Source organism: Delphinapterus leucas, chromosome 17, assembly GCF_059928025.1.
Source record: "Delphinapterus leucas isolate spDelLeu-1000000601 "Yukka" chromosome 17, BTC_Dleu_Yukka2, whole genome shotgun sequence".
In the NCBI taxonomy this organism is placed as follows: domain Eukaryota; kingdom Metazoa; phylum Chordata; class Mammalia; order Artiodactyla; family Monodontidae; genus Delphinapterus; species Delphinapterus leucas.
In genome coordinates, this window is record NC_143145.1 from 39,441,037 (window position 1) to 39,467,584 (window position 26,548).

Sequence of the window (26,548 nt, forward strand, 5' to 3'; positions counted from 1 at the left end):
TTTATGGATTGGTTATTCAGGCAACGTTTGAACTAGCTCTCCTTGTATCAATATTTTCAGTATCTAATAGTCATTAAATATTTAGACATGAATTTTTAAAGTAAAGGTGATTATTCTTTATAATCATTTCAAAAGAACATAAAATATCTTTTAATATTTTCAGTGGGGACTTGGAGAAAGATACGGAAAACATTTCATCAAATTTGCAAATGATTCAAACTTGCTAAGTTAAGGAGGAAAAATAAATGAGTTGAGAATGATGAACCTAAATGAAGAAGATAAAATTTAATACAAAGAATTTTAAGTATTCCACTTAAGTTTTAAAAAAATAGTTTGGTATATCAGGGGTCCCCAACCCCTGGTACCAGTCCACGGCCTGTTAGGAACTGGGCCACACAGCAGGAGGTGAGCAGCCAGTGGGCGAGCGAGCGAAGCTTCATCTGCCACTCCCCATTGCTCCCCATCGCTCCCCATCACTCACATTACCGCCTGAACCATCACCCACCCCCGTCAGTGGAAAAATTGTCTTCCACGAAACTGGTCCCCAGTGCCAATAAGGCTGGGGACCGCTGTGCTATATGATACTAAGCCACCTGTAATAAAAGTTTAGTGACTTTTGTTGACTGCAAGCTCTACGTAAATTAACCAAAAAAGCCAAGGCAATATACCTGTAATCATTCTTTCACTCATTCGGTTAACATTGCCAGAAGTGAAACCCAGGTATTCAACAAATTACATGTTGCCATCACTAAAAATTTCGCAGTTTCTCCCTTGTTTAAAAAATGTTATTTCAAAGCCTCCTAAGGCAGATTTTTCTTGGAAAGCAAATATTTAACTTTTTTTTTTTTTTTAATAGAGGAGAAAGTCCTTATCTTTGAGTTCATTTCCTAATTCTGCAAGCACCTCCCCAGAATCCTGGAATGTGATAGTTTGCAGATGAGAGGTTTATTTAACCCCCTGCACACAAGGCCTTCAATATCCCTGAAGCCTGAGGAGCCAGCTCATTTCCGGGGCTAATCCAGGGGCTACAAAGTTTCATATGGAAGAAAAATCCGTCTCCTTAAAAGCACAGGTATTGGGACTTCCCTCGCGGCTCAGTGGTTAAGAATCTGCCTGCCAATGCAGGGGACACGGGTTCGAGCCCTGGTCCAGGAAGATCCCACATGCCACAGAGCAACCAAGCCTGTATGTCACAACTACTGAGCCTGCGCTCTAGAGCCCATGAGCCACAACTACTGAAGCTCACATGCCTAGAGCCCGTGCTCCACAACAGGAGAAGCCACAGCAATGAGAAGCCTGCGCACCACAACAAAGAGTAGCCCCCACTCGCTGCAACTAGAAAAAGCCTGCGCGCAGCAACGAAGACCCAAAACAGCCAAAAATAAATAAATAAATAAATTTATTTTAAAAAAAGCACAGGTATTTGGGTCCGCATCTCCTCTTTAAGGTCTTAACAAGTCTAAACTCTGCCATAACACAGCCTTCAGAGAGCCCTTCATCTTCACTTTTTTTTTCCAAACTAAACATCCTCAGGTCTTTCAACTCTTTTCTGCATGCCCTGGCTTTAGAGACTTTTCCTCTTTGCCCATTTGTTGGTTCATTTTCTCCTTCTCTAGGAATTTACTGAGTGTCTGTCGTGTACCTGGCATGTTATTAGCATTGCCAATACAACACAGACATCAACGCCAGCGATCAATCACTACCAAGGCTGACAAGCGCTGGGCTGGGACAGATGGGCATGCTGCAGGGATGTGATGTGGGGTACCCCAACCTAGAAGATTAGGGCTGCTTCCACACATAGACCCGAAAGATGAGTCCAATTCGGTTGGATGAAACAGAGGAGGTAGGATTGCCAAAAAGGGTTTGAGCAGAGGAAATGTTATGTTGGCTTCTCCAACCCCGCCGCTGCTGCTCAGTGGTTGCACGACCTTGTGCAAAACATTTAACCTCTCTAAGCCTCAGCTTCTTCATCTGTAAAATGGGGATAATAATACCATGAAGGGAAGGGTGAACTGCCTGGCACGTAGTAGATGTTTCCCCAAAACGGGCAGCCATCGTTACCATTGTTATCATTATTATCATCAGGTGGGGAAACCTGGGACACAATTGGCTCCAGAGGGGTAAGGCTGTATGCCTCGCCCCCCAAGAACAGCAGCCATCAAAGAGGAGAAAAGAACGGTGGCTATGTCACCCACCAAGGGGACGTCCTCCACCCCATCCCCCCACATATACACACTGCAGGTGCCAAACACATGAGCAAGCTGAGGATCAAACATCCTGGAACTGAAGGAGGGAGTGAATGGAGAGGAAGCGATAATGGAAAGTTATGGAAAAGGAAGGGGATAAAGAGTTTACTAGAGAAGAGAAGGTGAGAGAGAGAATCTGTAAAAGAAAAAAGAATCAAGTTATACATTCATTGGGTAGGAAAACTTTTAACTCTGTGGCTTGTTAGAAGTCAGATACTAATGCTTTTTGGAGTTTTCCCAGTATTAATCACAAGACTGGAATGAAGAATTCACTTCATACAGTTTCTAAAAATTGAATGATAACAGAGACGTTAGTTTATACCTAAAACAGAGAGCACATGCAGGGAGGGATGAGATGAGATGTACTTTCTGCATCTGGGCTGAGCAGCAGCCATGACAGTCCCTCCATCAGGTCCATAATTCCGTCCCAACCGTATTACACAGGATGCATAGAGGGGGACTGATAAATGGGGGGAGGGGGGTGATTTTACTTCAAAGGGTTTATTTTATTTATTTATTTTTTTGTGGTACGCGGGCCTCTCACTGCTGCGGCCCCTCCCGTTGCGGAGCACAGGCTCCGGACGCGCAGGCTCAGCGGCCATGGCTCACGGGCCTAGCCGCTCCGCGGCATGTGGGATCCTCCCGGACCGGGGCACGAATCCGTGTCCCCTGAATCGGCAGGCGGACCCTCAACCACTGTGCTACCAGGGAAGCCCCAAAGGGTTTATTTTTTAAAAAGCCTTTGCTACAGGACTTCCCTAGTGGCACAGTGGTTAAGAATCTGCCTGTCACTGCAGGGGACACGGGTTCGATCCCTGGCTTGGGAAGATCCCACATGACGCAGAGCAACTAAACCCGTGCGCTACAACTACTGAAGCTCGAGCGCCGTGCTTCGCAACAAGAGAAGCCACCGCAATGAGAAGCCCGCGCACCACAACGAAGAGTAGCCCCAGCTCGTCACAACTAGAAAAAGCCCGTGTGCAGCAACGAAGACACAACACAGCCAAAAATAAATAAATATAAAAAGCCTTTGCTATAGTTAAAACAATTCGATAAGCTCTACGCATCAACCTTCATTTTTATAATCAGTTCTAATGATAAAGACACACGCCAGCCACTGGATTCTTTAGATATGTGTTAATCACTGCGCTGTAAGAGGCTTGAGTTCCCCCCCCCTTTGCTAACTCCCCTTAGGTAGAAAAATGTTAGCAGCTTATTTTTAAAGCCCCAGAAAGGGTTGATTGACCTGGCTTACAGTTTGCTTATACTCTCCAGCTGCAATTTTCTAAGCAAATGTTTTTCATCCTGCATCTGGCTCGTGCCCCACAGCACCTCTTCCTAAGACCTTTTCCTCCTGCCCATCCCCACCCCACCTCCCAGATTTCTCTTCTGCGAAGGTTCTCAAACTGAGGTCTCCAGAAATGCAATTTCTCAGGCCCCAACCCAGACTTACTGAATCAAACACTCCAGGCATGGGAACCAGTGGTCTGAGTGCAGCGAGCCCTTCAGGAGCTTCTGACACACAGTGAAGTTTGGGAACCACTGTTCAGTTTCCTGATCCTTACCCCCCCCCACCCCACCCCCCGCCGCCGCCTCCTGCCTGATTCTGTTGCCCCACTCTCTCTGTCTCAAAGCTTCTCCCTCTCACCTGCAGAGAGGGAAAGAAAGCCAAAGATTGCATGGGGGGCGGGGGGGAGGGTTCACTACGGGAACCAGAGAAGGGACAACTGGAAGGCGGGAATCGGTGATGTCACCACGCCCCAGACGAGACCTGAAGGATCCCTGACTTCAGCCACCTCAGAGGAAAAGCGGCTTGCCCGGGTCACTTGCTAAGAGGCTGAAACCATGCACAAGAGGATGAAATCAGCCACCTGTACGCCTCATCCTCTCAGGGGTCCAACACAAGCGCGGAGCTTTCGCCGTGGGCGGGGCCAAAGCAGGGGCTCGAGGTCGGCGACCCCGGTGTTTCCCTTAGGAGCAGCCGCAGCTCCAAATACTGATGGGTATTTCCTGTTCTTCTCAAAACTCCTGGTCGGGGAGCCAGCTCGAGTGTGAGGTGCCTTTTTCTTTGCTCAAACACACATCTCCTGAGTCACGCATCCTTTCCTGGGGCGAGGGGCGGGGGCAGGGGCGGGAGGTCACCTTTTCATTCTAGGTTTTCAGAAGCCTTAACAAGTTTGCCAGATCGCTTTACTTCTCTTTGTCTTGGCTTCCTCGTCTGAAAATGAGATAAACCAATAACCACCATGCAGTGGTTTTTTTTTGTTGTTTTTTTTTTTTACAGATCAAGTGAGCTAGCTTGTCCCTGCTCACAACAGGGGCTCAGTACCTCCAGAGGTGTCATGAGACATGAAAAACAGTCCCTTTCTTCAAGGGTGTACAATCCGGTACTAAAAACAAGGCAAGTACAAAAATAACCAGAATAGGAATCCTCGGGTATGTGCCGTTATTACCGCTCAGAATAAGGCAAAGAGGGTTGACACCTTGGTAGAGGACCTGCAGTGCATGTGGCCCATCCCGGGATGGGAGGGTCCTGCCTGGCTGGCAGCGGGAGAAGGTGGCATTTGGCCTGGCCCTGGCTGATAACAAGCCTTGGCCAAGAAAAGATACTCCAGGTAGAAGGAAGAGGGTGAACAAAGCCCTGGAAAGCTCAGGGAAGGAGACAAAAGTTGTATCCATGACAAAGTGGCTTCAGGGCATGTAAGACCGGTGGCCTCAACGGGTCTGTCCTTCCAGAAACCAGAAGCTCAGATGGCTTCTGGCATCTGCTTTTCCTCCTTCACTGAGGGTGCCAACAAATGTCAATTGGGGGATTGTTTCAGGATGTGGAAATTCATTTACTGTCAGCCAATGCTTGAAAATGTTAATAATTATCAACCTAGGCGAAAACCTCCATTGGGAATACAGAGCAGGACATTCTTACGCTTATGCCAGCCAACTCCTTCAGCCACATTGCTAATGTAGGCGGTTTCAGCTCCTCATACAAAACACATTTTTGCATTTTTACCCATGTTTTGATGTCAGGTTTAACTAGAGATGTATGCAGAACTGAAAATAAATGCCTCCTAATGTACTGTGGTTTCCAAGGAACAGAATTTGGGGTTGTATACAGTGAGTTCTTGGATTAGCTTTATTAGCTTTATTTTTAAGTAGTAAATTAACTGCTATGAAGAAATTTCACTAAATCCTGTGACCTCCGCCCTCGCACACCTCTGGAATTTTTCCTAGCAGAGTGTGTGGGGGGAGGGAGTGTCAGCTCCCACCATCCCCTGAACACACTATGGGGTCACCCTCCTTTCAAATTTAATTTTTTTAATATTAAAAAAAAACACATGAATTCTTCATGAGTGCTATTGATCCAAAAGGGGAATCTATTATAGGGAGAGGAAGTAGAAATAAAATGAGATAGGCTGGTAAATTTAGAAAAGAAAGCACATGTCAACAAGACTTGGTAAAAGACAGATGAAACAGGGGAGCCAGTGGGCTGAAGCGCAGACAGTTTGAGTGTGTGCTCTCATTCCAGGAGTGAGGGGAGTCACCAATACAGTGGGAGTTTGGGCAAGGAGGGTGAAGGTTTCCAAAAGGGCTGATATGCCCCCACTGGTTGCCCTGGCGACAGGTCCACCCCCATATGACTGTGATATAGTAAAGAGAAAAATGTGCACAAGCAAAGCAGGCAGCAGTTAAGGATGGGAAGAAACAGGACTTCCAGTTAGCACCACCTTGACGGGACATTAGGGAAGAGTCTGGGAGGGGACGGGTGCCACTGATGCAGGATGGGTGCAGAGGGAAGAACCTGAAGGCTTCCATGAGCTTAGGCTCTGCGTACAGCACACCCTGCGGCTCCAACTCCACCTGCCGGCATAGTTGCCTTGAAGGGACTTTGAGTTGGAGAATGTGCTCACTGGTTTTCCTGGTGGCCTGGGACTGCAGGCTCTCCCTGCCCTTTGCCCCAGCCCTGGAAGGCTTAGGCAGTCCAGATGGCACAGTAGGGGGTAGAAAAGGAGTCAGCAGTGATCGCCACTGTTGTCAGCTGAGAGTCCTCCAGGGGCTCCCACCCCTGCAGCATGAAGCCCAGACTTTTCATCGGAGCCCCTGAGGTCCTAAGTGAGCTGGTTCCCAACTCCTCTGGGCTTGTCCCCAGCTCAGACCACCTGCCTGACAGACAGGGTGGCCCCGATGGCTTCACCAGGTCCCGCCTCCGTGCTCCATCCTCACCCCTCTCCTGCCAGCTCATCTCCCAGCACCACGTGGCCTCAACTTTCCCTAGGAATGTTTCCCGAAACCAGCCATTTACAAAGTGTGGTTTGGGGACCCCCTTCACAGGGTCCATGAGATCAAAACTATTTTTGTAACAGTACTAATGTTTGCCTTTTATACTCTCTCTTATGTGTGAACATCGTTCGAAATGTTTATTGATGTGGTTTTAGATTCCACATTGCAGTTAACCTTTAAGGAGCTACCTTTTGTCAAGTTTTGGTGTCCTATCGGAGAATATCCATAATCACATGAAAAGGCTATTAAAAAACGTCTTCTTTTTCTGACTACATGTCTGTGTGAGGCCATAGTTTCTTCATGTAACCCAACCAAAACAATATTTCATGACAGACTGAATGGATGAGAAATGAGAATCCAGCTGTCTTTAATTAAGCCAGACACTGAACAGATTTGCAAAAATGTAAAATCCTGCCATTCTTCTCACAATTTTTTTATTTAGAAAATATTATTATACAAATATTTTTACTTACATTATGGTTAGGTTATGGTTTTATTATTGTTATTTTAAAATTAATTAATTAATAGGGGTTTTTTTGGTTTTTTTTTTTTTGGCGGTACGCGGGCCTCTCCCTGTTGTGGCCTCTCCCGTTGCGGAGCACAGGCTCTGGACCCGCAGGCTCAGCGGCCATGGCTCAACGGGGCCCAGCCGCTCCGCGGCATGTGGGATCTTCCCAGACCAGGGCACGAACCCGTGTCCCCTGCATCGGCAGGCGGACTCTCAACCACTGCACCACCAGGGAAGCCCCTAATTAATAGTTTTTAAAGTTCTCCATTTCAATTTCTGATCCAGTAAACCTCAGTAGACTTAACCCATAAAAATAAAAGCTCTTTGGTATCCTCAATAATTTTTGAGTGTACAAGGGTCCTGAGACCACCTTCTTATACTGAGCCTACAGCAGGCAGAGTGGAGCTGTAACTTAGCTATGCCTCTACCATTGCACACCGACTCCACCAAATTAATGACCTTTCTACATGTCTGTCTCCCCCACTGCACAAGTGCTTCCTGATGGCGGTTGTTCTTTAACCCCCTCATGTCTGGCACAAAGCAGAAAGTCCAGGTGAATGAATGAAGTAGAAGGGAAGCCCACACATCACAGGCTACGGCCCGAGCAACGTGCAACATTCATAAAATATCTGCGTTATTTTTTTTAACTGGATCAAGTCGTCACTGGGCCTCTGACTTGAATTTAAACATAAATATAAATATTTTTTTAAAAATCAGAAAATTCAAACGAAAAATTAACCTAAGAAAGAATTCTGCTTCTACTCTGTTAAACTTTCAGAGACACCCCATGCAAGCAAGTAACTGGGGAAATACGCCATGCAGTGGATATCACAAATACAGCCAAAATGATCTGCCACAAAAAAAGTGACCAGGGCAAGGACCACAACAAGCATAGCTTCTCCATCTCTGTTCGCTGTCAAAGGTAGACCAAAAGCAGATGGCACTAGAGGATCCAGGCCAGAGTTGCGGTGTTTGCCTTTGGTTTCACGATTCTCACTCACTCACCATGTTCCCAAGTCAAGCAGCCCTCCAGCATGTCAGGGAGCGGCCACGCCATCCCCTGGCAGGCAGAGATGTGCCATATCCCATCCCCCTCTTTGTCCCTGACACATTCTCCTACAAAATGAGAAAAGGGGAAGGGGAGGATACTGGACGTGGGATGGAGGCCCTTAGCAAAACAGGATCTTTTACCTCCGAAGACGAGGGGTTTCTACTTCAGAGCATGAGCTCAGGGTGAAGGAGAGGGCAGTGAATGCTGACAACTAGGGGACGCCCCGTGGCGGGGGGAGGGGGTATGAGAGTGTGTGAGTGTGTGTGTTTGTGTGCATGTGTGTGTACAAGTATGTGTCGGAGGTGGGGAGAGAAGAGAGAGAGAGAGAGGCAGGGGGTGGGGACGGCATGGGGGCAGAGATATTTGACACCAAGAGGAGTATGCTTTTCTGGCTAAGAGTGTAGGGGCCCAGCATCATGGAGTCATTGTTTAGGTTAACACCGTAAAGATTCTGACCTCTCAAAACAGAGCTTTTGGTTCCTCCGGTCTCTAACTGTCATTTCGGATGCTGAGGCGACCAGGCACTGGGCGGTTTTCTCAGTGGCCTTCACAGGGGGTGTGATTTTAGGGGGTACAAATATAAAACACAGTTTTGGAGAACAACTTCATGGAATGATGGTTGTGGTAAAGCTTTCATTCACTGCATAACTATAATTTACATATATTAATTATCTTGCTTTCTCCTCACAAAAATATTCCAAGATCAGCATTAACATTCCCATTTTATGGATGAGGAGACTGAACCTCGGAGAGATCATGTTGCCTAAGTGTACACACTTGGTCAGTACCAGAGCCAGGTCTATGAACTCAGGTCTATGCCAAAACCCACCATCCTTTCACTGGCCAGCCTTCCTGTTAACCCCCCACATCCTAGGCTTTCCAGAGCCCATGTTTAGAACCAGGCCCATACATCTATATTCTGTGTGTTTTCAGGACCTTTCCTTCCTCTTGGAGAAAGAAAAGAATTCACCTGAAGAAAACACGTTCACTGGGTGAGCCTAACAGACCTCTAACATTTTCCATTTCTAATATCTTGATTCCACCTCTCTTTTGTGCCGGCTCCCACCTTCCCAAAACCCGCCTGCTCTACTTCTCATTCTGCCAGGCAGGGAAGCATTATTAACACAGATTAGCCAGACAAATCCAATAAAAAATTCTCATAACACCCTTGTCCAGGTAAGTCCAACCAGGACTTTTTCAGATTAAAACTCAGTGCCGTTGCTTATTGGAGACAAGTCACGAGCTTCGGATTAACTGAAAAGCTTTGCAATAGAAGAGGTTTAATTTCATTTGAAAACCCGTGTACAACCACATTCTCAACTCAGGACGCACTCATTGCCAATGAGATGCCCTCTCCCCCAGCACGCCCAACACGGGACCCAGGGCTGGGAGAGCTGCCCCGACGGACACCCATCCCCTGGTCTGGAGGTCCACCCTCGACCACCTCTTCCTACTTCTGTAGGTGGAGCCCCGTCACTCACCCAGGAGGGCCGTCTGAGGGTGGGTCCGAGCATGTCTCCCTCTGGAGATGGACCTGGAAGGAGGCCACTCCCTGGCCTCAGCGGGTAGGAGGAGGATCTGTCCGAGGATCAGCAGAAAGCAGCCCACCAGCATCTTTTCCATCTTCAAGAAGAGAAAGAGGGGCAAGGCTGTGACAAACACAATGGGAGAAGAGGGCGGGGCGAGGTTTCTGGGTCTCCCTGAATGCTAGGTGCTGCAGACTCACCACCCGCCTTTCCCCAGATCAGACAGGCCACTTGTACTGAAAATTCCATTTGTGTGTATGACCCTCAGACCCACTGGTAGGTTCTTGGATACTCTGAGCAGGGCGTACATAGTTGAATTTTTTGTCACTATAAGACTGAATGGAAAACTTGGGGGAAAAAAACTCTACCCTGAAGTTTCTTTTCAATCAAGTTCATTATCAATTATTCATAGTCACATTCTATATCTTGGATTTGAAAAAGGAACAACTACATCTGAGGATTCCAAGTAACAATATTTTCTGAGTCTAATAATAGTGGATGGTACAAATTAATGTATATGTTTCCCAAGGAATACATATACAGTTGCATAAGATAGCATGACTTAGCCTCCTAGCCTCCCTGCCTTCCACACACATCTATTAAGAGGGAGCGTGGTGCAGTGTTTTTAAGGGCTTGGACCCTGGCACCAGACCGCCTGGCTTTGAAGTGTCCTGGCTCTGACACTTGCTAACTGTGTGTGACTTTGGGCAATCTGCTTAACCTCCTCATGCCATGTGGGAATATGGTTAATTGGGTGACTTAATCCACGTAACGAAAGCATTCAGGGTAGCGTCTGGCACACATGGGGAGGCGAGGACAAGCAAACAAGCAACAGCGTTAGGGGACCAGAGAAGAATAGGATCAAACGCAACGTTGAGCACAAAGCTCTCGGATACAGAAAGAATTTTGACTCTTGAGTTGAGTTTCAGATATCCACAGGGGTGAGGGAGTTTCAACCAGAGTAGCACGCTCTTGACCAGTCTTTACCCGTTTTCTGTACTGGTCCTGGAGAGTAGCTGGTGTGAAGGCTCTGGAGGAAAGATTCTGAGCAGGGAAGCGACATGGTCAGATCCAGGGTTTCCCAGGATGGCCAATCTCAGTGCTTCACATGGGATGAGAAAGGTACTTTCCACATGGTGAATGATGTTGCCTATTCTGCCTAGCAAACCCTCATGGAGAAGGCAATATCCTGGGACTAGGTTTAAACGTATTTTTCTTCTAGTTTCTATCATTATAGTGGGCGTCAGAGCAATTTATTACTTTATACAAATTCGTGAGGAGGAGGGAATATTTAAGGAGGAACAACATTTAAGGAAGATCATCTGCCTGTAAAGTCTTTACTAAATCCTCGTCCTGTGCTTGGCAATCTCACCCAGTTGATTTCATTCAGTCTTCAGACCTATCTTGCATAAATCAGAATTATTATTTCTGCTTTTTATTTTATTTATTTTTTTGCGGTACGCGGGCCTCTCACTGTTGTGGCCTCTCCCGTTGCGGAGCACAGGCTCCGGACGCGCAGGCTCAGCGGCCACGGCTCACGGGCCCAGCCGCTCCGCGGCATGTGGGATCCTCCCGGACCGGGGCACAAACCCGCGTCCCCTGCATCGGCAGGCGGACTCTCAACCACTGCGCCACCAGGGGAGCCCTATTTCTGCTTTTTAGAGATGGGGAAACTGAGGCTCAGAGAAGTTTAGTAAGTTGACCTAGGTCACCCAGCTAAAATAAGTAGCAAAGTAAGGATTCAAACCCAGGGTAAGAGGCTAATTTGCCAATTCACCAATGAGAGAAAACTTGATTAGCTGCAAGTCAAGTCCCCGTAAGGCAATTCATGAAAGGCCATAGCTGTTTCACCACCAGAGGTGGAAACAGGGCAGGGGAGGGGCAGGGACCACTTCCTAAAACATGAAAAAGTAATACTCAATAATTCAGTGAACTGTTTGCTCAGCAAACTGCTTTCAGGAATTGACCTGTAGATGAACCCAGGTCTGTCGACCTTCAAAGTCCACAGTTTTTCACACTTGCTGTGTTGAGCTAGCTCACTTTTCACTATGTATTAAAATTCTATTAAAAATAGCAGACGTTTATTCAGCACTTACTATGTGCCAGGCGCTGGGCCAAGTGCTTTAAATTTATTAAGTCATTTAATTCTTACAGTAACTGGAGAAGTTCAATAATTTGCCCAAGGGTATGCAGCTGACAAAGGGGTGAAGCTCCAGAGCATTGCTAGTTCATTACAGATAACTACTGCCCACCCCTTATAAACAAATCAAACTCTTTACTAATTGGACTGTTCCCTATTCATAGCTTAATCTGTGAGATTCCTTTCTAGAAAAGGAAGAAAAAAGATTTTGCCTCTTTCTCTGATCTTAAACCTACTGTTTACTGTCAAGTTTCCTTGGTATTTGTCACATTTTATGTGACATTCTAAGTGTGTTATGTCATTTATATGTGATTTATTATCTTAATGATGTTCTACTTCCTCCCATCTGAGCAAATCCAAAGTCCACGTTTATTTGTTTTAAAATGTATACAACATGCTCTGAAGGCGCACGTCCATCCTGACACATCTGCAATTAAATCCAAACATTTAGAGCATGATGTGGTGGATAATTATCATTTTCAAAAAACAAATACCACTTCATGTGGCTTGGGTTTACTGTGGATTTCAAGAAGTGTTTGCATTTTCAAGTTACCATGGCCAACCAAAAGGCCCTGAAGATAGGTGAGGGATAGGGAGTTAAAAATAAACAGAAATAAACACTTCTAGCTGTCTAACCCTGAGAAGGTTACTTTCCCTCTCTCCGCCTCAGTTTCCTCATCTTTAAACTGGGGATAATGAAGAAACCTGGTCGTTGCATGAATTATATCAGCTCATATATATGTAAAGCACATAGAACACTGCCTGGCACATAGTAAGTGCTCAAGAAGCGATAGCTACTTATTATTATTATCATCATTATGCAATCAAACCAATTAATATAAAGTACACACTGCTAATTTTTGTCATACTGAGCCATTTAATGTACCTTACATTAACTTTGATGCTTACTTATGACTACTCTAATAAAACAATGACACACAAATCCATAATTTAAAAATACATGTTAGTATCTAAAAGTATTTAAAACTCTCTTTTTCAGAATGAAATAATGCCACTTGCAGCAACATGGATGGACCTAGAGATTATCATACTCAGTGAAGTAAGTCAGAAAGAGAAAGACAAATACCATATGATACCACTTATATGTGGAATTTAAGATATGACACAAATGAACTTACCTACAAAACAGAAACAGACTCACAGACATAGAGAATAGACTTGTGGTTACCGAGGGAGAGGAGGGATGGATTGGGAGTTTGGAATTAGCAGATGTAAACTATTATATATAGAATGGATAAACAACAAGGTCCTACTATAGCACGGGAACTATATACAATATCCTGTGATAAACCATAATGGAAAAGAATATGAAAAAGAATGTATGTATATGTATAACTGAATCACTTTGTGTACAGTATAAATTAACACAACATTGTAAATCAACTGTACTTCAATAAAATATTTTTCTTAAATGTTTTTTTTTTTCTTTTTTTAATTTTTTTTATGTTTGCGGTATGCAGGCCTCTCACTGTTGTGGCCTCTTCCGTTGCGGAGCACAGGCTCCGGACGCGCAGGCTCAGCGGCCATGGCTCACGGGCCCGGCCGCTCCGCGGCATGTGGGATCTTCCCGGACCGGGGCACGAACCCGTGTCCCCTGCATTGGCAGGCGGACTCTCAACCACTGCGCCACCAGGGAAGCCCAAATGTTCTTTTTTCAAAATGCAATGGCACAGCAAGTCACAGTCTGGTAGAAAAGATTTACAAAACATTATCTGATATATCATTTCTCTCCAGACATAAGCTCTTATAACTCAACACAAAGACAAACAATCTACTTGAAAATGTGCAAAATATTTGAACACTCATATTGCCAAAGAAGACATTCAGATAACAAATAAACGTATGAGAAGATGTTCAACATTCTTAGTCATTAGAAAAATGCAAATTAAAAATCACAATGGGGCTTCCCTGGTGGCGCAGTGGTTGAGAGTCCGCCTGCCGATGCAGGGGACACGGGTTCGTGCCCCAGACCGGGAAGATCCCACATGCTGTGGAGCGGCTGGGCCCGTGAGCCATGGCCGCTGAGCCTGCGCGTCCGGAGCCTGTGCTCCGCAACGGAAGAGGCCACAACAGTGAGAGGCCAGCGTACCACAAAAAAAAAAAAAAAAAAAAAAAATCACAATGACATTCCATGACAAATCCACTAGAATAACAAAAATTAAAAAGACTGATATAACCAAGTGTTCGCGAAGATGTGGAAAACTGGGATCCTAATACGTTGCTGGTAAGAATGCAAAATGGTGTAGCCACTTAGGGAAACAATTTAGCAGTTTCTCATTCAGTTAAACATACACTTCCCAAATGAGACAGCACAGGGTGACCAACTGGTCTGGTTTGCCTAGAATTGCCTGTGTTTTTGCACTGAAAGTTCTTCATCCCAGAAAACTCAGTCCTGGGCAAACTGGGCAAACCAGCAACCTAGATATTTACCCAGAAGATATAAAAACACACCCACACAAAGACTTATACTCAGATGCTCACAGAAGCTTTCTTTGTAAAAGCTGAAAACTGGGAACAATGCAAATGTCCATATATTAACAGACAGATAAATAAATTGTGGTACATCCATACAATGGACTACTACTCGGCAGTTAAAGGAATGATGTAATGGGTGAATCTCAAAATAATTAGGCTGAGTGAAAGCTGCCAGACACAAAAAGAATACATACTGAGCAATTCTATTTATATGACATTCAACAAAGGGCAAAACTCTGTGACAGAAAGATCAATGGTTCCAGGGGGTGGGATGGGAAAAGAGGGTCAGCTACAAAGGGGCAGGAGGGAAATTTCAGGGGTGGCAGAAATGTTCACATCATGATTATGGTGGAGGTTACATGGCTCTATACATTTGTCAGAACCCATCAAATTATACACTTAAAAATGATGAATTTTATTGTTTTAAGTTGGACTTCAAAAAAGCTGTTTAATAGAAACTAAAAGAATGGGGAAAAGGATACTGTATACAAGTCAACATAAAACCAGCATGGCAATATTCATATCAGACAAGACAGGCTTTTTTAGAAAAAATGCAATGGCAGTGAAACAAGAAAAAATAAGTCAGTACACGTAGCCCACATTAATCACTGTTTCTCAGGGAGGCATTTACAGCTGCTAGCATTTGAAGAACAGGAGCCAGATCCAGTTCCAACTGGAAAACAAAATGATGTTTGAGAAACAGTTCCTTTCACATATGGGCATATGAGAAGCATTGTTGTGCTGAGAAAGAGAGGTTAATTCAATCAGAACAGATTCCATGAAGCATTTGGGGGCATGGAAAGAATATTTTTAAAACAATTAAACAGCTTTGACTTTTGTTCTAGCAATTTTTCTCCTCTCCATGAGACAATGAGTCTTTTCATTTAGCTTTACCAAGAGGGTGGGGCAGAGAGAGAGAAGGAGATTGTTCTAAGCATTGCTGTTTCAAGTAAATCGACAGATGTGTAGCATCCCATCAGAGCCAACAGTATGTGCCGTGGGCCTTGAGAGGAGAGGCCTGGCTCTGTCACAACACGCTGCGACCTCGGGTAGGTGATTTAACTCTCTGAGCTTTAACTAGTCAGCCATGAAAGGAGAGGCGTGGTCTGGAAGCAGCGTTCCTCAGCCTAAACCAGACCACAGGCTCAGGACAGGGGCCCAGGACAGGACAACGCTGCTCCCCTGAGGAAGATGGGCATGACACCCTCTTCCTGCCCCTGCACAAGAAGACAAAGGAGCTAAAGCACTAGTATTTTCTAAGTGCCTACTATGGGCCAGGCAGTGAGCCGGGCGCTTGTATATTGTTATCTCATTTGGTCCTACAGTCATTCTGTGAGGTGGACGAGGTCCCAATTTCATGGGAGGAACACCGGCGGCCACAGATAGAAAGACACTCTCCAAGGTCTCAGAGCTAGTTAAGTGACAAAGCCAAGATTCTACCCCCGCCACCTCTCAGGCAGCCAGCCTACTTGCTAAAAAAGAGATTTTGAGTCCCCTCTCCAATTCTGAAAGTTCTTAGACATCATATTCAAGAGTTTTGTCCCTCAAAGGCCTCTCCATTGGCACACCAAGTTTGCATACGAACTAGTCTGTGTTCAGTGAGAACCAGTCACACAGGGCTGGGGCCGCAGCAGCCCCAGAGGCCTTCCTTCCTGTCTCCCACCTCAGACCAGAATCCCCAGCTCCCACGGGGCCGGCAAATGGAGCCCAACCTCCATTTAGATGTTGACATTTAGATGTTGACCTGACATTGGCTTTCTGTGACTTTCACCCAGTGGTCAAGGCCTGCTTGCCAGCCCAGCCTTTCCAGGTACAGACTCAAGTCCTTTCATGGTCAAGGTAACTCCATCTGCTCCGGTACCCGGACTGGAAACTCGGCCTCAGCTTCCGTGTGTCCCTTGCGTCACCATCACATTCATGGGTGGACAAGCCCTGGCTTTCCCGCCCCTGCTCCAGCCCTCCTGACGGTTCCCGCCACTGCAGCAATGCTCCAGTCTCTCTATTTTCTCACCCAGACTTCTCCAGAAGCTTTGGAACTGCTCTTCCTGCCTTGGGTCCTGCCCCTTCCGTGCTCAGAACCCACCTATGGCCTTACTACGTAACATTCATGTTCAAGGCCCTCCATGACAGACCACTGCTCGCCCTACAACCATGGCAGTCCCACGTGCACCCCAGCCCCTCTACCAGCGCCAAAAGAATTCAGATTCTTGTCCTAGCTGGGTGCCTTCATCCATGCTGGTCCCTTGGCCTGGTCTACCTTCTTTATTATTCAAAAACGCATTCATTCCTAAAGGCTCAAGTCATATGTCACCCACCCTCTAAAATGTCCTCCGATTTTCCCAGCAAGGATTGACTTTTCTACGCACCCCTGACAACGGGTTTCTTGTCTGCTCTAGCACTGGGTTTTTGTTTGTTTGTTTTTGTTTTTTGGCCGCGCTGCACAGCTTGTGGGATCTTAGTTCCCTGACCAGGGATCGAACCCACGCCACCGCAGTGAAAGCACGGAGTCCTAGCCACTGGACTACCAGGGAATTCCCTAGCACTGTGTTTCTTTTTCTTGTTTCCATATCTGTCTCCCTGCCTAGACTCTGAACTGTTCCTTGAAACCACACCCATGTGCTAGATGCTAAATTTCATAACTAAAGTTTTATAAAATAGGTAAACGTTGAATAAACAGATTTATTGATCAACAAAAGATCAATAAATGTTGAATCAAATTGGCCCTAGTTCTGCACCTGACAACTGCCAAGGCTGAGCCCAGGTCTTCGTCTACATACTCTGTTTGCCTTAATGCAGGCAACCCCAATGGCTCTCTCCTATGATGGAAGGAGCCTCTGCCCCAGATTTCTTGGCCTTGAATATATAATTTTTAAATGATATAGATGAAATTTCAAATATTTAGTTATAATAATTAAAGTATCCATTTAGTCATACATGCATATTCAAAACATTTGAAATTACAAAATATATATTCACTTAGAAATAATGCTTTATTCATTAAAAATGTTTCAGAAAACAGTGTTTTCTCTCTTTCATGTCATAAAACAGTTTTCAAATGCTTGCCTCTCTAACATCAGTATTTCATCAACGCTAAAGATTTTTTTTGTTTTCTGACATCTTTACTTCTAGGTTGTCTGAGATACAGCACTTTCTGAATCCATATATGATGCTGTCACTGGAAATTTTATCTCAGACCACCAGTTCCCACTTATGTAACATGAGGACAGTTGTTGGGTTTTTTAATATGTCCTGGAGGCATAAATTCACCATCTCTGCAACTTACTCATTCACTGTGCTGCTCTTAAGGTATCGTATCCAGTGTCATCCAGCCCTTGCAATTGCGAAACTGTGCCCAGAGGAATAATGACTAAATTTGAGTTGATTTTTCTTTTACTGTTTTGGTCATTGACTTCTACATGTATTCAAAATTAGCACACTGATTGAGGACATTTCAAGCTAACGTGTCTTCCCCCAATAGTACTTTGTTCAACATATTTGACAACATATTCAAATTGACATATTTGTCCTCAGTTTGATTGAGGGCATTTCAAGCTAACGTGTCTTCCCCCAATAGTACTTTGTTCAACACATTTCATAGAGTTCCACATACTTTGAGAGACTTTGCAAGGACTCACATATACAGCAATTTCCTCTTTTCCAAGGAATCCTTTTCTGGGGAAAAAAAAACCCCTCACTTCATATTTTGGAATATGTGGTCATTCCTACCTTATCTTTCCTCCCTTCCATTCAATCAAGCACCATGTTCTACCACGTGAGGTCTCGCATGCCTTCTCCCTTTTCCATCCATACCAAGGTCACAGCCCTAGGCTTGCCCCTTATTCATATTGGAGAGACTACAAAGGTCCTGGCAGACACTGCTGGTTGCCCCCCAGTATCCTCCCCTCCTTCTTTAGTAACAGAACCCTCACTTTTTAACTGGACACATAATGGGGCTGGAATAAAGACCAAGATGCCCAGTCTTCCCTTCTTCCCTATCAGGTGACTACATGGGGGTCAGGGGGGATGGAAGTGGATGCGGCGAGTACAACTTCAGAGAAGTGTCCTTAAAGGAGGGGTGGGGGAATGACCGCCTTGCTTTTTCCTTCCTGCTGGCTGGAATGAGCACATCCTGGCTGGAAACCCACCAGTCATTTTGAACCACGAGGCACCATGAAAATGGAAGTCATGCTGCATGGTAAAAGTGACAGGGCACAAAACTGTGGGCCCCCGACCCCATGTTCACTTTGGACACGCTGCCTCCAGGCTTCTAGACAGAAATAAACTTCCTTCTTCAGGTCACTGTCATTTCTGTTTTTTGTATAACTTGGAGTTGATCATAATCCGAATTAATTGACTGTTTCTAAGTCTCTCCTATTGACGCCATCTGGCACCAGCTGAATTCAATCTTCCCAACATAATATCATGCTTATCATGCGCCTGCTCAAAAACTATCAGTGACTTCTACATACCAAGCCGATGAGGTCCAGATTCCTGGGCTTCCCTGGTGGCGCAGTGGTTGAGAGTCCGCCTGCCGATGCAGGGGACGCGGGTTCGTGCCGCGGTCCGGGAGGATCCCACATGCCGCGGAGCGGCTGGGCCCGTGAGCCATGGCCGCTGAGCCTGCGCGTCCAGAGCCTGTGCTCCGCAACGGGAGAGGCCACAACAGTGAGAGGCCCGCGTACCGCAAAAAAAAAAAAAAAAAAAATCCAGATTCCTTAGCTTAGCACTCAAAGTCCCATAATCTGGCCCTGTCTTACAATGCTAGCCTCAGAAACACCCCCATCCATTCCACCAACACACACACACACACACACATTAACCCTCCATTCCAGCCCGGTAGCTCCATACAACGTCTCTTACTCGCCGCTGGTTGGACTGAGTTTAGGACAACGAAGATACAGGGAGAGAATCACTCCCTTTCAAATTGAACTGTGAATGGAAACAACCTTAACAAGGGAAGAGATACACTGTGGTGGAGTCATATAATGGGCTATTATACAACCATAGAAATGAGTGAATTACCGCTTGGTGCAAAATCATCATAAACTTACAAACATAATATTGAACAAAATTAAATTCAAAAATGGACAAAATGAATCTACAATCTTAGGAATCGGGATAGTGGTTACACTTGAGGTGTCAGTGCACAGAAGGAGGCGTGAGGGGGGGATTGTGGGGTACTGGGAATGTTCTGCTGATTACTCAGTATGCTGACTGCAGGTTCATGAAAAATAATCCAGCTACACGCCAGATCTGTGCACCTTTCTATACGTATGCTTCAGTAAAAAGTTTACTTAAAAAACAGGCAAACTTAAGTTAGAAGAGCAGTTACCTTCAGGGGGAGCTGATAATTAATTGGGTAATTGTGGGCACAAAGTGGGGCTTCTGGGGTGCCGATCTGGGAGATGGTCACATGAGAGTGTTCATTTTGCAAAAGATCCATTGTACTGTTCCCTTATGGTTTGTGCATCTTTTTCTATGTTCTTTTGATTAAAAATTTACTTAACAAGTGAAGCGTGCAGTACTACTCCTGCCACCCTTGCTCTCTGATCACCCTTGCCCTCTGATCACCCTTGCTCTCTGATCATGCCATGGACAAAGGGATTCAGGGAGAGATGTGAGCTGCAGCAGAGATTTTAGAGAGAGGCTAATGGGTGTTCTCTCTTGAGAGGGCTATTGTGCACATTCTGGAAGAGGTGTTAATAAGAATGAGGGTGCACAGCTGGTCCTGACCTGGAACTCCTTCTCAAGCCCTGGGGTGGGCAAAATAACGTCCCTCCAAAGATGTCCATGTCCTAATCCCCAGAATCTGTGGCCATGTTACGTTACACAGCAAAGGGGAATTACAGTTGCTAATCAGCTGACTTTAAAAATAGGGAGATACCCTACATCAACTATACTTCCATTAAAAAATAGAAAAAAATAGTGAGAGCATCCTGAATTACCCAGGTGAGCCCAACGCAGTCACCAGGGTCCTTAAAAACAGAAGAGTGAGGCAGCATGAGAAGGACTCAGCCTGATGTTGCTGGCTTTGAAGATGGAAGGAGGCGACAAGCCAAGCAATGAGGGAAGATTCTAGAAGCTGAAAAAGGCAAGGAAATGGATTCTCCCCTAAAGCCTCCAGAAGGAACAATTCACCCAGTAAGAACCATTTCAGACTTTTGACTTCCAGAAACATAATAAACTTTTTAAAAACTGAAGTATAGTTTACAATGTTGTGTTACTTTCAAGTGCATAGCAAAGTGATTCAGTTATACATATATATATTATATATAATATATATACTCTCTTTCAGATTCTTTTCCATTATAGATTATTACAAAATGTCGAGTATAGTTCCCTGTGCGACACAGTAGGTCCTTGTTGTCTACCTATTTTATATTTAGTAGTGTGTATATGTTAACCCCAAACTCCTAATTTATCTCTCCCCCCTCACCCACTATCCCCTTTGGCAACCATAAGTTTATTTTCTGTCTGTGAGTATATTTCTGTTTTGTAAATCAGTTCATTTGTATCATTTTTTGAGATTCCACATGTAAGTGATATCATACGATATTTGTCTTTCTCTGTCTGACTTAATATGATAATATCTAGGTCTATCCATGATGCTGAAAATGGCATTATGTCATTCTTTTTTATAGCTAGGTAATATTCCATTGTACATATATACCACATCTTCTTTATCCATTCATCTGTGGATGGATGTATAGGTTGCTTCCAGTAAACTTGTTTTATGTCACTAAGTTTGTGGTAACTTATTACAGCAGCAGTGGGAAACTAATACAGACACTGTCTGGAAATTTCAGAGAGGTGGTAATTTTATTAGAGGAGATCTTGGGGATGGGGGCATTCTTTGTATTTCAATGGAAATGGAGAAGGAGAAGGAGCTAGAAAAAATCAGCAAACACTGTTGATGGGGAAAAGGAGACCATTCTGAGGGGCTAGTGTTAAAAGTTGAGGGTTTGTCAAAGAAAGGGAGAAACTGTTGAAAGTAGCAACTTCAGAACTGAGTTTGAAGCAACCCAGGGCTCACAAAAGATTTGACCCATAGTCTTGACCCCTGTGGTCTTAAGCTTCTCATCTTTAAGACAAGTGAAAACAAACTCACCTAACTGGGAAGGTGCAAGGATAAGCCCTCAACAGAAGTGTGATAACATCCTTTGATTGGGATTTCCCTGGTGGTCCAGTGGTAAAGAATCCGCCTTCCAATGCAGAGGACGCAGGTTCGATCCCTGGTCAGGGAACTAAGATCCCACATGCCGCGGGGCAACTAAGCCCGCGTGCCACAACTACTGAGCTCGCGTGCCACAACTACAGAGCCCACTTGCCTCAACTACAGAGCCCACGCACCCTGGAGCCTGCGTGCCACCACTAGAGAGAGAAAACCCACATGCCACAACTAGAGAGAAGCCTGCACCCACAAGGAAAGATCCCGCACGCCTCAACGAAGATCCCGCGTGCCGCAACTAAGACCCGACGCAGCCAAAAATAAAGAAATAAATAAATAATAAATAAACCTTTTAAAAAAATCCTTTGCTTTACATCATTTTCTCTAATAATAACTGTTTATTAGGCAGCATAATGCCCCCAAAGATGTCTATGACCTAATCATCCCAGAATCTGTGAACATGTCACCTTTGTGGAAAAAGGGACTTTGCAGATGTGATTAAGCTAAGGATATTGAGGAGAAATTAGCCTGGATCATTCAAGTGGGCCCAACGCAATCACAAGGGTCTTTATAAAAGAGAGAGGAAGCGGGGAGAAGGGGGAAGGGAGAGACGAACTGGAAGCTACTATGCTTCGAAGATGGAAAAGACCAGGAGACAAGAAACATAGGCACCTTTCAGAAGCCAGAAAAGGCAAGGGAACGGCTTTCCCCCTAGAGCCTCCAGAAGGAACACAGCCTTGTCGACACCTTGATGTTAGCCCAGTGAGACCTATTTCAGACTTCTGACCTCCAGAACTGAAGGACAATAAGTCTGTGTTGCTTTAAGCACTAAGTTTGCAGTCATCTGTTACAGCAGCAATAAGAAACTAGTACAATAACCTAAAATAGCAGTGGGGTATTCCAATGGGGATGCAGCCAGGGTCTCCAACAGTAAAGTTTTCCCTGACAATACTCTAAAAAGAACTTTCGAAAAATGTTAGCTAGCCCACCTGCTCAGCCACTGACTTTACATGCAGACAGTTCGGTAAAAATCTTATTTTCAATCAACTCACTCCGAGCACTGGCAGATTAATTCACAGTAATTATCTCATGTAACCCTTATAACAACACTATGACATAGATTGTATCATCCCCATTTGACGGATGGTATAACTGAGGCTCAGATAATAATAACAGTAAGTATAGTTAATAAATATTGAGCACGTACTCCGAGCTAGGCATTATACTAAGCGCTTCCTGTGTGTTAACTAATTTAATTCTCCCAACAATTCTATTCCCATTTACAGATGAGAAAACTGAGGCAGGGAGTCAAAGTAACGTTCCAAAATCCTTGCAGGTAATGAGCGGCAGGGCTGAGACTGGAACCCAGGTCCCTCAGGTGCCAAGATCAGGGTCGTACTCCCACAACCTCTCATCACTGTCAGCATCATTACCACCAATTACTGATAACAGCCGAGGCCTCTGGGATGGAGCCCAGCCCTGCCTTTCTCTCTGAGTCCCTTTCAGGGTCCTACCAGGTAAGGCAGTGGTGGCTGTCTAATGAGCCACCTGGCGGGGTTCAAAGATGACCTCACGGCTAGAGCTCCAAGTGGCAACTGGTCCCTTGGAAGGGCCTCCCTGGCACTGTTTATTAGCAACAGCAATGATAGCCTCCACTCTCTCCTTGGCACTTCAGCCTCCCTCTTCCTCTGACCCTCCTGACTTATTCCCACATGTACATTAAACAGGGGTGCCCTCCTGAGCCTCCCTAAAGACAGGGAGTCCCAGGAAAGGGCTCTCTTAAACACACATGCTAAAAACCAGAGGGGAGCCAGTCCCGTCCCAGGGATAGCATTCGAGGCTCTGGCTCACTTGGCTGGTCTCAAACGCAGCTGCTCACCCGAGTCCCAGCATGTCCCTTCTCACCTCCCACCCAGCCAGCCTCACACCCAACACCCTGCAGGCCAGCGTTTACACTGGCACTCCCTCTTCGCCCCAGGCAGAGCTGATTCTAGGAAAACTGTGGGATTTCTCTGTAGAACCTTCAGTGATCCTCTTATTCCTCATCTACCTTTCAAGGAGCAATCTTCTATTTCCTTTGCTTTAAATCTCGGGCCTCATTTCAACTACCTCTTGCTAAACAGAGATATATGGTGATGCTGGTAAGAGCTTAGAGCATGACAGCCATCTGAGGGTGTCTGAGAAGTGGACTCTGGTACGGCACCTCCAGCCAGTGAGCTCAGGCCTCAGTGCCTCCAGCTTGCCAGGGCCTGGACTCCTGAGCCCGGAACCCTGGATTTGTAGGAAAGAGAAGCCTGGCAACACAGAGGTCTGACTGAATTCTACTGGCAGGACTAAAAGTTTGGGCAGATAGGAAAACAGAAGGTGAAGACCCAACAGATATCTACCTGCATTCTCAACAGGGGGTTCTAAGGGACCAAGCTTCAGGGGCTGAGAGGAAACTTTCCAGACCATAAACCCATCCTGGAACAGCAATATGGTTTTCTGAGGCTGGGAGAAACAGGCAGGGAGAACCGTGTAGGATGCACTCCCGAATGGAAAACTCCAGTTAAATACATGTAGATCACCTGCCACCCTCACGTACCCACAGAGGGCCCACCTTCCCGATTTGGAGAGGAAGTGACTGCCTGTAGGAATGCCTTGCTTTTCTGGAGAGACAGGTGATGGAACTAATCACCAATCTTAAAATGCCTGGAACTGTTCTAAGGACTTGAATTCAATCCTCACAGCCCTTTAGGTATTATCAACCCCACTGGACAGATGAAGAAAGTGAGGCATAGAGCAGTTGGGTAACTCCAAAGTTGCCAACCTGTAAGCTTCACTCACAGCCGGGGTCTGAACCTAAGCAAGCCAACCCCAGAGTCTCTGGTCTTGACCATGCCCCTCCCCCACCCCTCCCCCACCCCCGCAGCGGGAAACCAATTAAATGCATGCACTTGGCGCAGATGCAGCCCAGCTCCCTGATTTATGACGATTTGGGACTTGGTCAACTGGGTTTGTTCCGGGCGGGAGTATGTGTTCCCGAGGAGCTACCTTCCTGTGCACCTTCCTGTGCGTCCAGTCCAGGAGACGTTAACGAGAGAGGGTCCCCATTTTTCTGTCCTCTCTCCAAACTGCCCTCGGGGTTTCTAGCAACTACCACAAAACGCCCTCCCCTTTCTCTCCTTTCCCCGCAATGTAGGGAAGCTGGAGCTTTAGCTGTCCTAGAGAACCAAGAACAAAATGCAGATGACACGGGCATTAAAATACCAGCCGACCGAGGCGGGGAGTCGGAATCGATCCGCTGGCCAGCTGGACAGCAATCACACCGCATCCCCGCTCAACAAGTCTCCCTTTCCCGGGGTCGGTGGAGGCCAGGTCTGGGCGGCCCCGCGGCGGGGCACAGCGCCCCCACGGGGCGCTGCGGGGTGGCTGCCACGCGCTGCGCCGGGCTCAGGGAGCTCGCGGAGCTCGCCCGGCCAGGGCGGCCCAACTGGCCCCGACCGGGGGGTCCCGCAGCGCCGCCCTCCCTCTCGCCCTCTGCCCCGAGGGGTCGGGAGCCAGGGGCCCAGGGCGGGAGGGGGCGTCCGACGGGAGGGGCCGCGCGGGGCCGCACGGGCCGGGGCGCGGGCCTTTGGGCGCGCCCGCGTGCGTGGGTGCCCAAGCTCTGCCTGTCTGTCCGTCTGTCTGTCTGCGCCTCGGGGCTGCGGGGCCAGGCAGGGCCCTGGGGAGAGCGCGCCCCGCTCACCTGCAGCCACCGCCGGCGCCTGGGAAGCGAGACAGGGGCGCAGACTCCCGGGTCTTCGTCGCTGGCCTCCTCGCCGCTCCGAGAGCCACGGCTCTCCTCGGGAATCGCTCGTGGGAGCCGAGGAAGAAGCCCGAGGTGCTGCCGCTGTCTCCTCTTTCGCCGCTTCCTCCGAGTCCCATCCCAGAGCGCTCCGCTCGCTCGCTGGCTGCCTGGGCGGCTCTGGGCCAGCGCCGGCAGGCGGCGGGGGAGGCGGCGCCGCGGAGGGTGGGGAGCGGGCCGGCGGGAGGAGGGGTGTACTGTTTGGGGATGGGGCAGGAGCGGAGAGGGATAGGCCGCGAGGACCGCCCCACCCTGCAGGCAGCCCCGGGAGCTGGGCACCCTGGCCGCACGCCCTGCCTGCTGCCACCTCGCTCTGCGGGGTCCGTCCCCAAGCCCAGGCGGGGATCGGACTCCGGGGGTCTGGAGCCGCACGCAGGCTCAGAAAAACAAGGAGCTTTGGGCTCTTGGCGGAGGGGAGTGGGGTGGGGAGCGGAGGAGAGCATCTCCTGGAGGGAGAAAGGCATGACGGGGGTCCTGTTTCCTGAACTGGGGGTCATGATCTACAGGAGGAGACCATCGATGACGGTGATGAAGAAGAAAGTGTTGAGAATTGGGCTAACTGGTGACAAGTGCCAGGAGCTGTCTTGGCAGTACCCAGAACACCGGTGCCAGTTCATATTAACAGAGCGTCCACTGGCCAGAAACCAGGCCCCTGGGTGGGGACGGGACTAAGGATGCCAGGACGGAAAGGAAACAAGGTTCCTACCCTGAAGGAGCAGAGAAAGTCTAGTCCAGGCAAGACTTTTGAAATTATGGGCAAAGATGTTTGCAATTTTGTGAAGCGGGGGAACGTGCCCTGAGAGGTCCCCAAGGGAACTTTGGAGGGATGCTAAAGCCAGGATTGGTCAGTGGCAGGGAAAGGGCTGGGGAATGCCACTCTACCAGCTCTCCCTGCTCCTGGGCAGCTGGGGGTGAGTGGGGTCGTTACAACAGGCTAGGACATCTCCTAATAATTGCTCCAGAATTCTAACCCCAAACTATTAACCCAACCACTCAGTTCAGGTTTTAACAAGCTATGGGGTAGAGGCCGCAGAACTAGCAAGTTTCAAAACGTCTGGTGCCAGAATCTGATCATTTAAGTCCTCTTGGCTGCCTTTACTCTGAACCGTCGTCACTCCTATTTGATGATAGAGTTGGTTTCTGGAATATGAGTAAAAACCTTGTACAAAATCAATTTTTCAGGAAAGCTCCAGGTGGGTAATTAAAATCCTAGCCATAAGGCAAGGGGTCAACATACTCAAGCCATCCGGCAACTCAGTGGTATCCTAATGCCGAGAAAGAATCTTGGATTCATGTTCCCTTACGCTGCACC

The 26,548-nt window shown here is 46.9% G+C and overlaps 1 protein-coding gene across 6 annotated transcripts in view; it reads right to left on the reverse strand.

Moving 5' to 3' along the window:
* Nucleotides 1–25,345, reverse strand: part of MATN2 (matrilin 2) — a 153,928-nt gene extending 128,583 nt beyond the window's left edge. For 3 of the 6 annotated variants that reach the window (XM_089898872.1, XM_089898871.1, XM_089898870.1), the window contains exons 1-2: nucleotides 18,712–24,296; nucleotides 9,562–9,703 (exon numbers count right to left, since the gene is read on the reverse strand). In XM_089898872.1, the coding sequence (XP_089754998.1) occupies nucleotides 9,562–9,703; nucleotides 18,712–18,822 (253 nt within the window). In that variant the 5' untranslated portion in view covers nucleotides 18,823–24,296. Of the gene's footprint in view, nucleotides 1–9,561; nucleotides 9,704–18,711; nucleotides 24,298–25,137 lie in introns of those variants that run through there. The other 3 variants (XM_089898868.1, XM_089898867.1, XM_089898869.1) reach the window with 2 other exon arrangements.
* Between the last annotated feature and the right edge of the window lie 1,203 nt (nucleotides 25,346–26,548).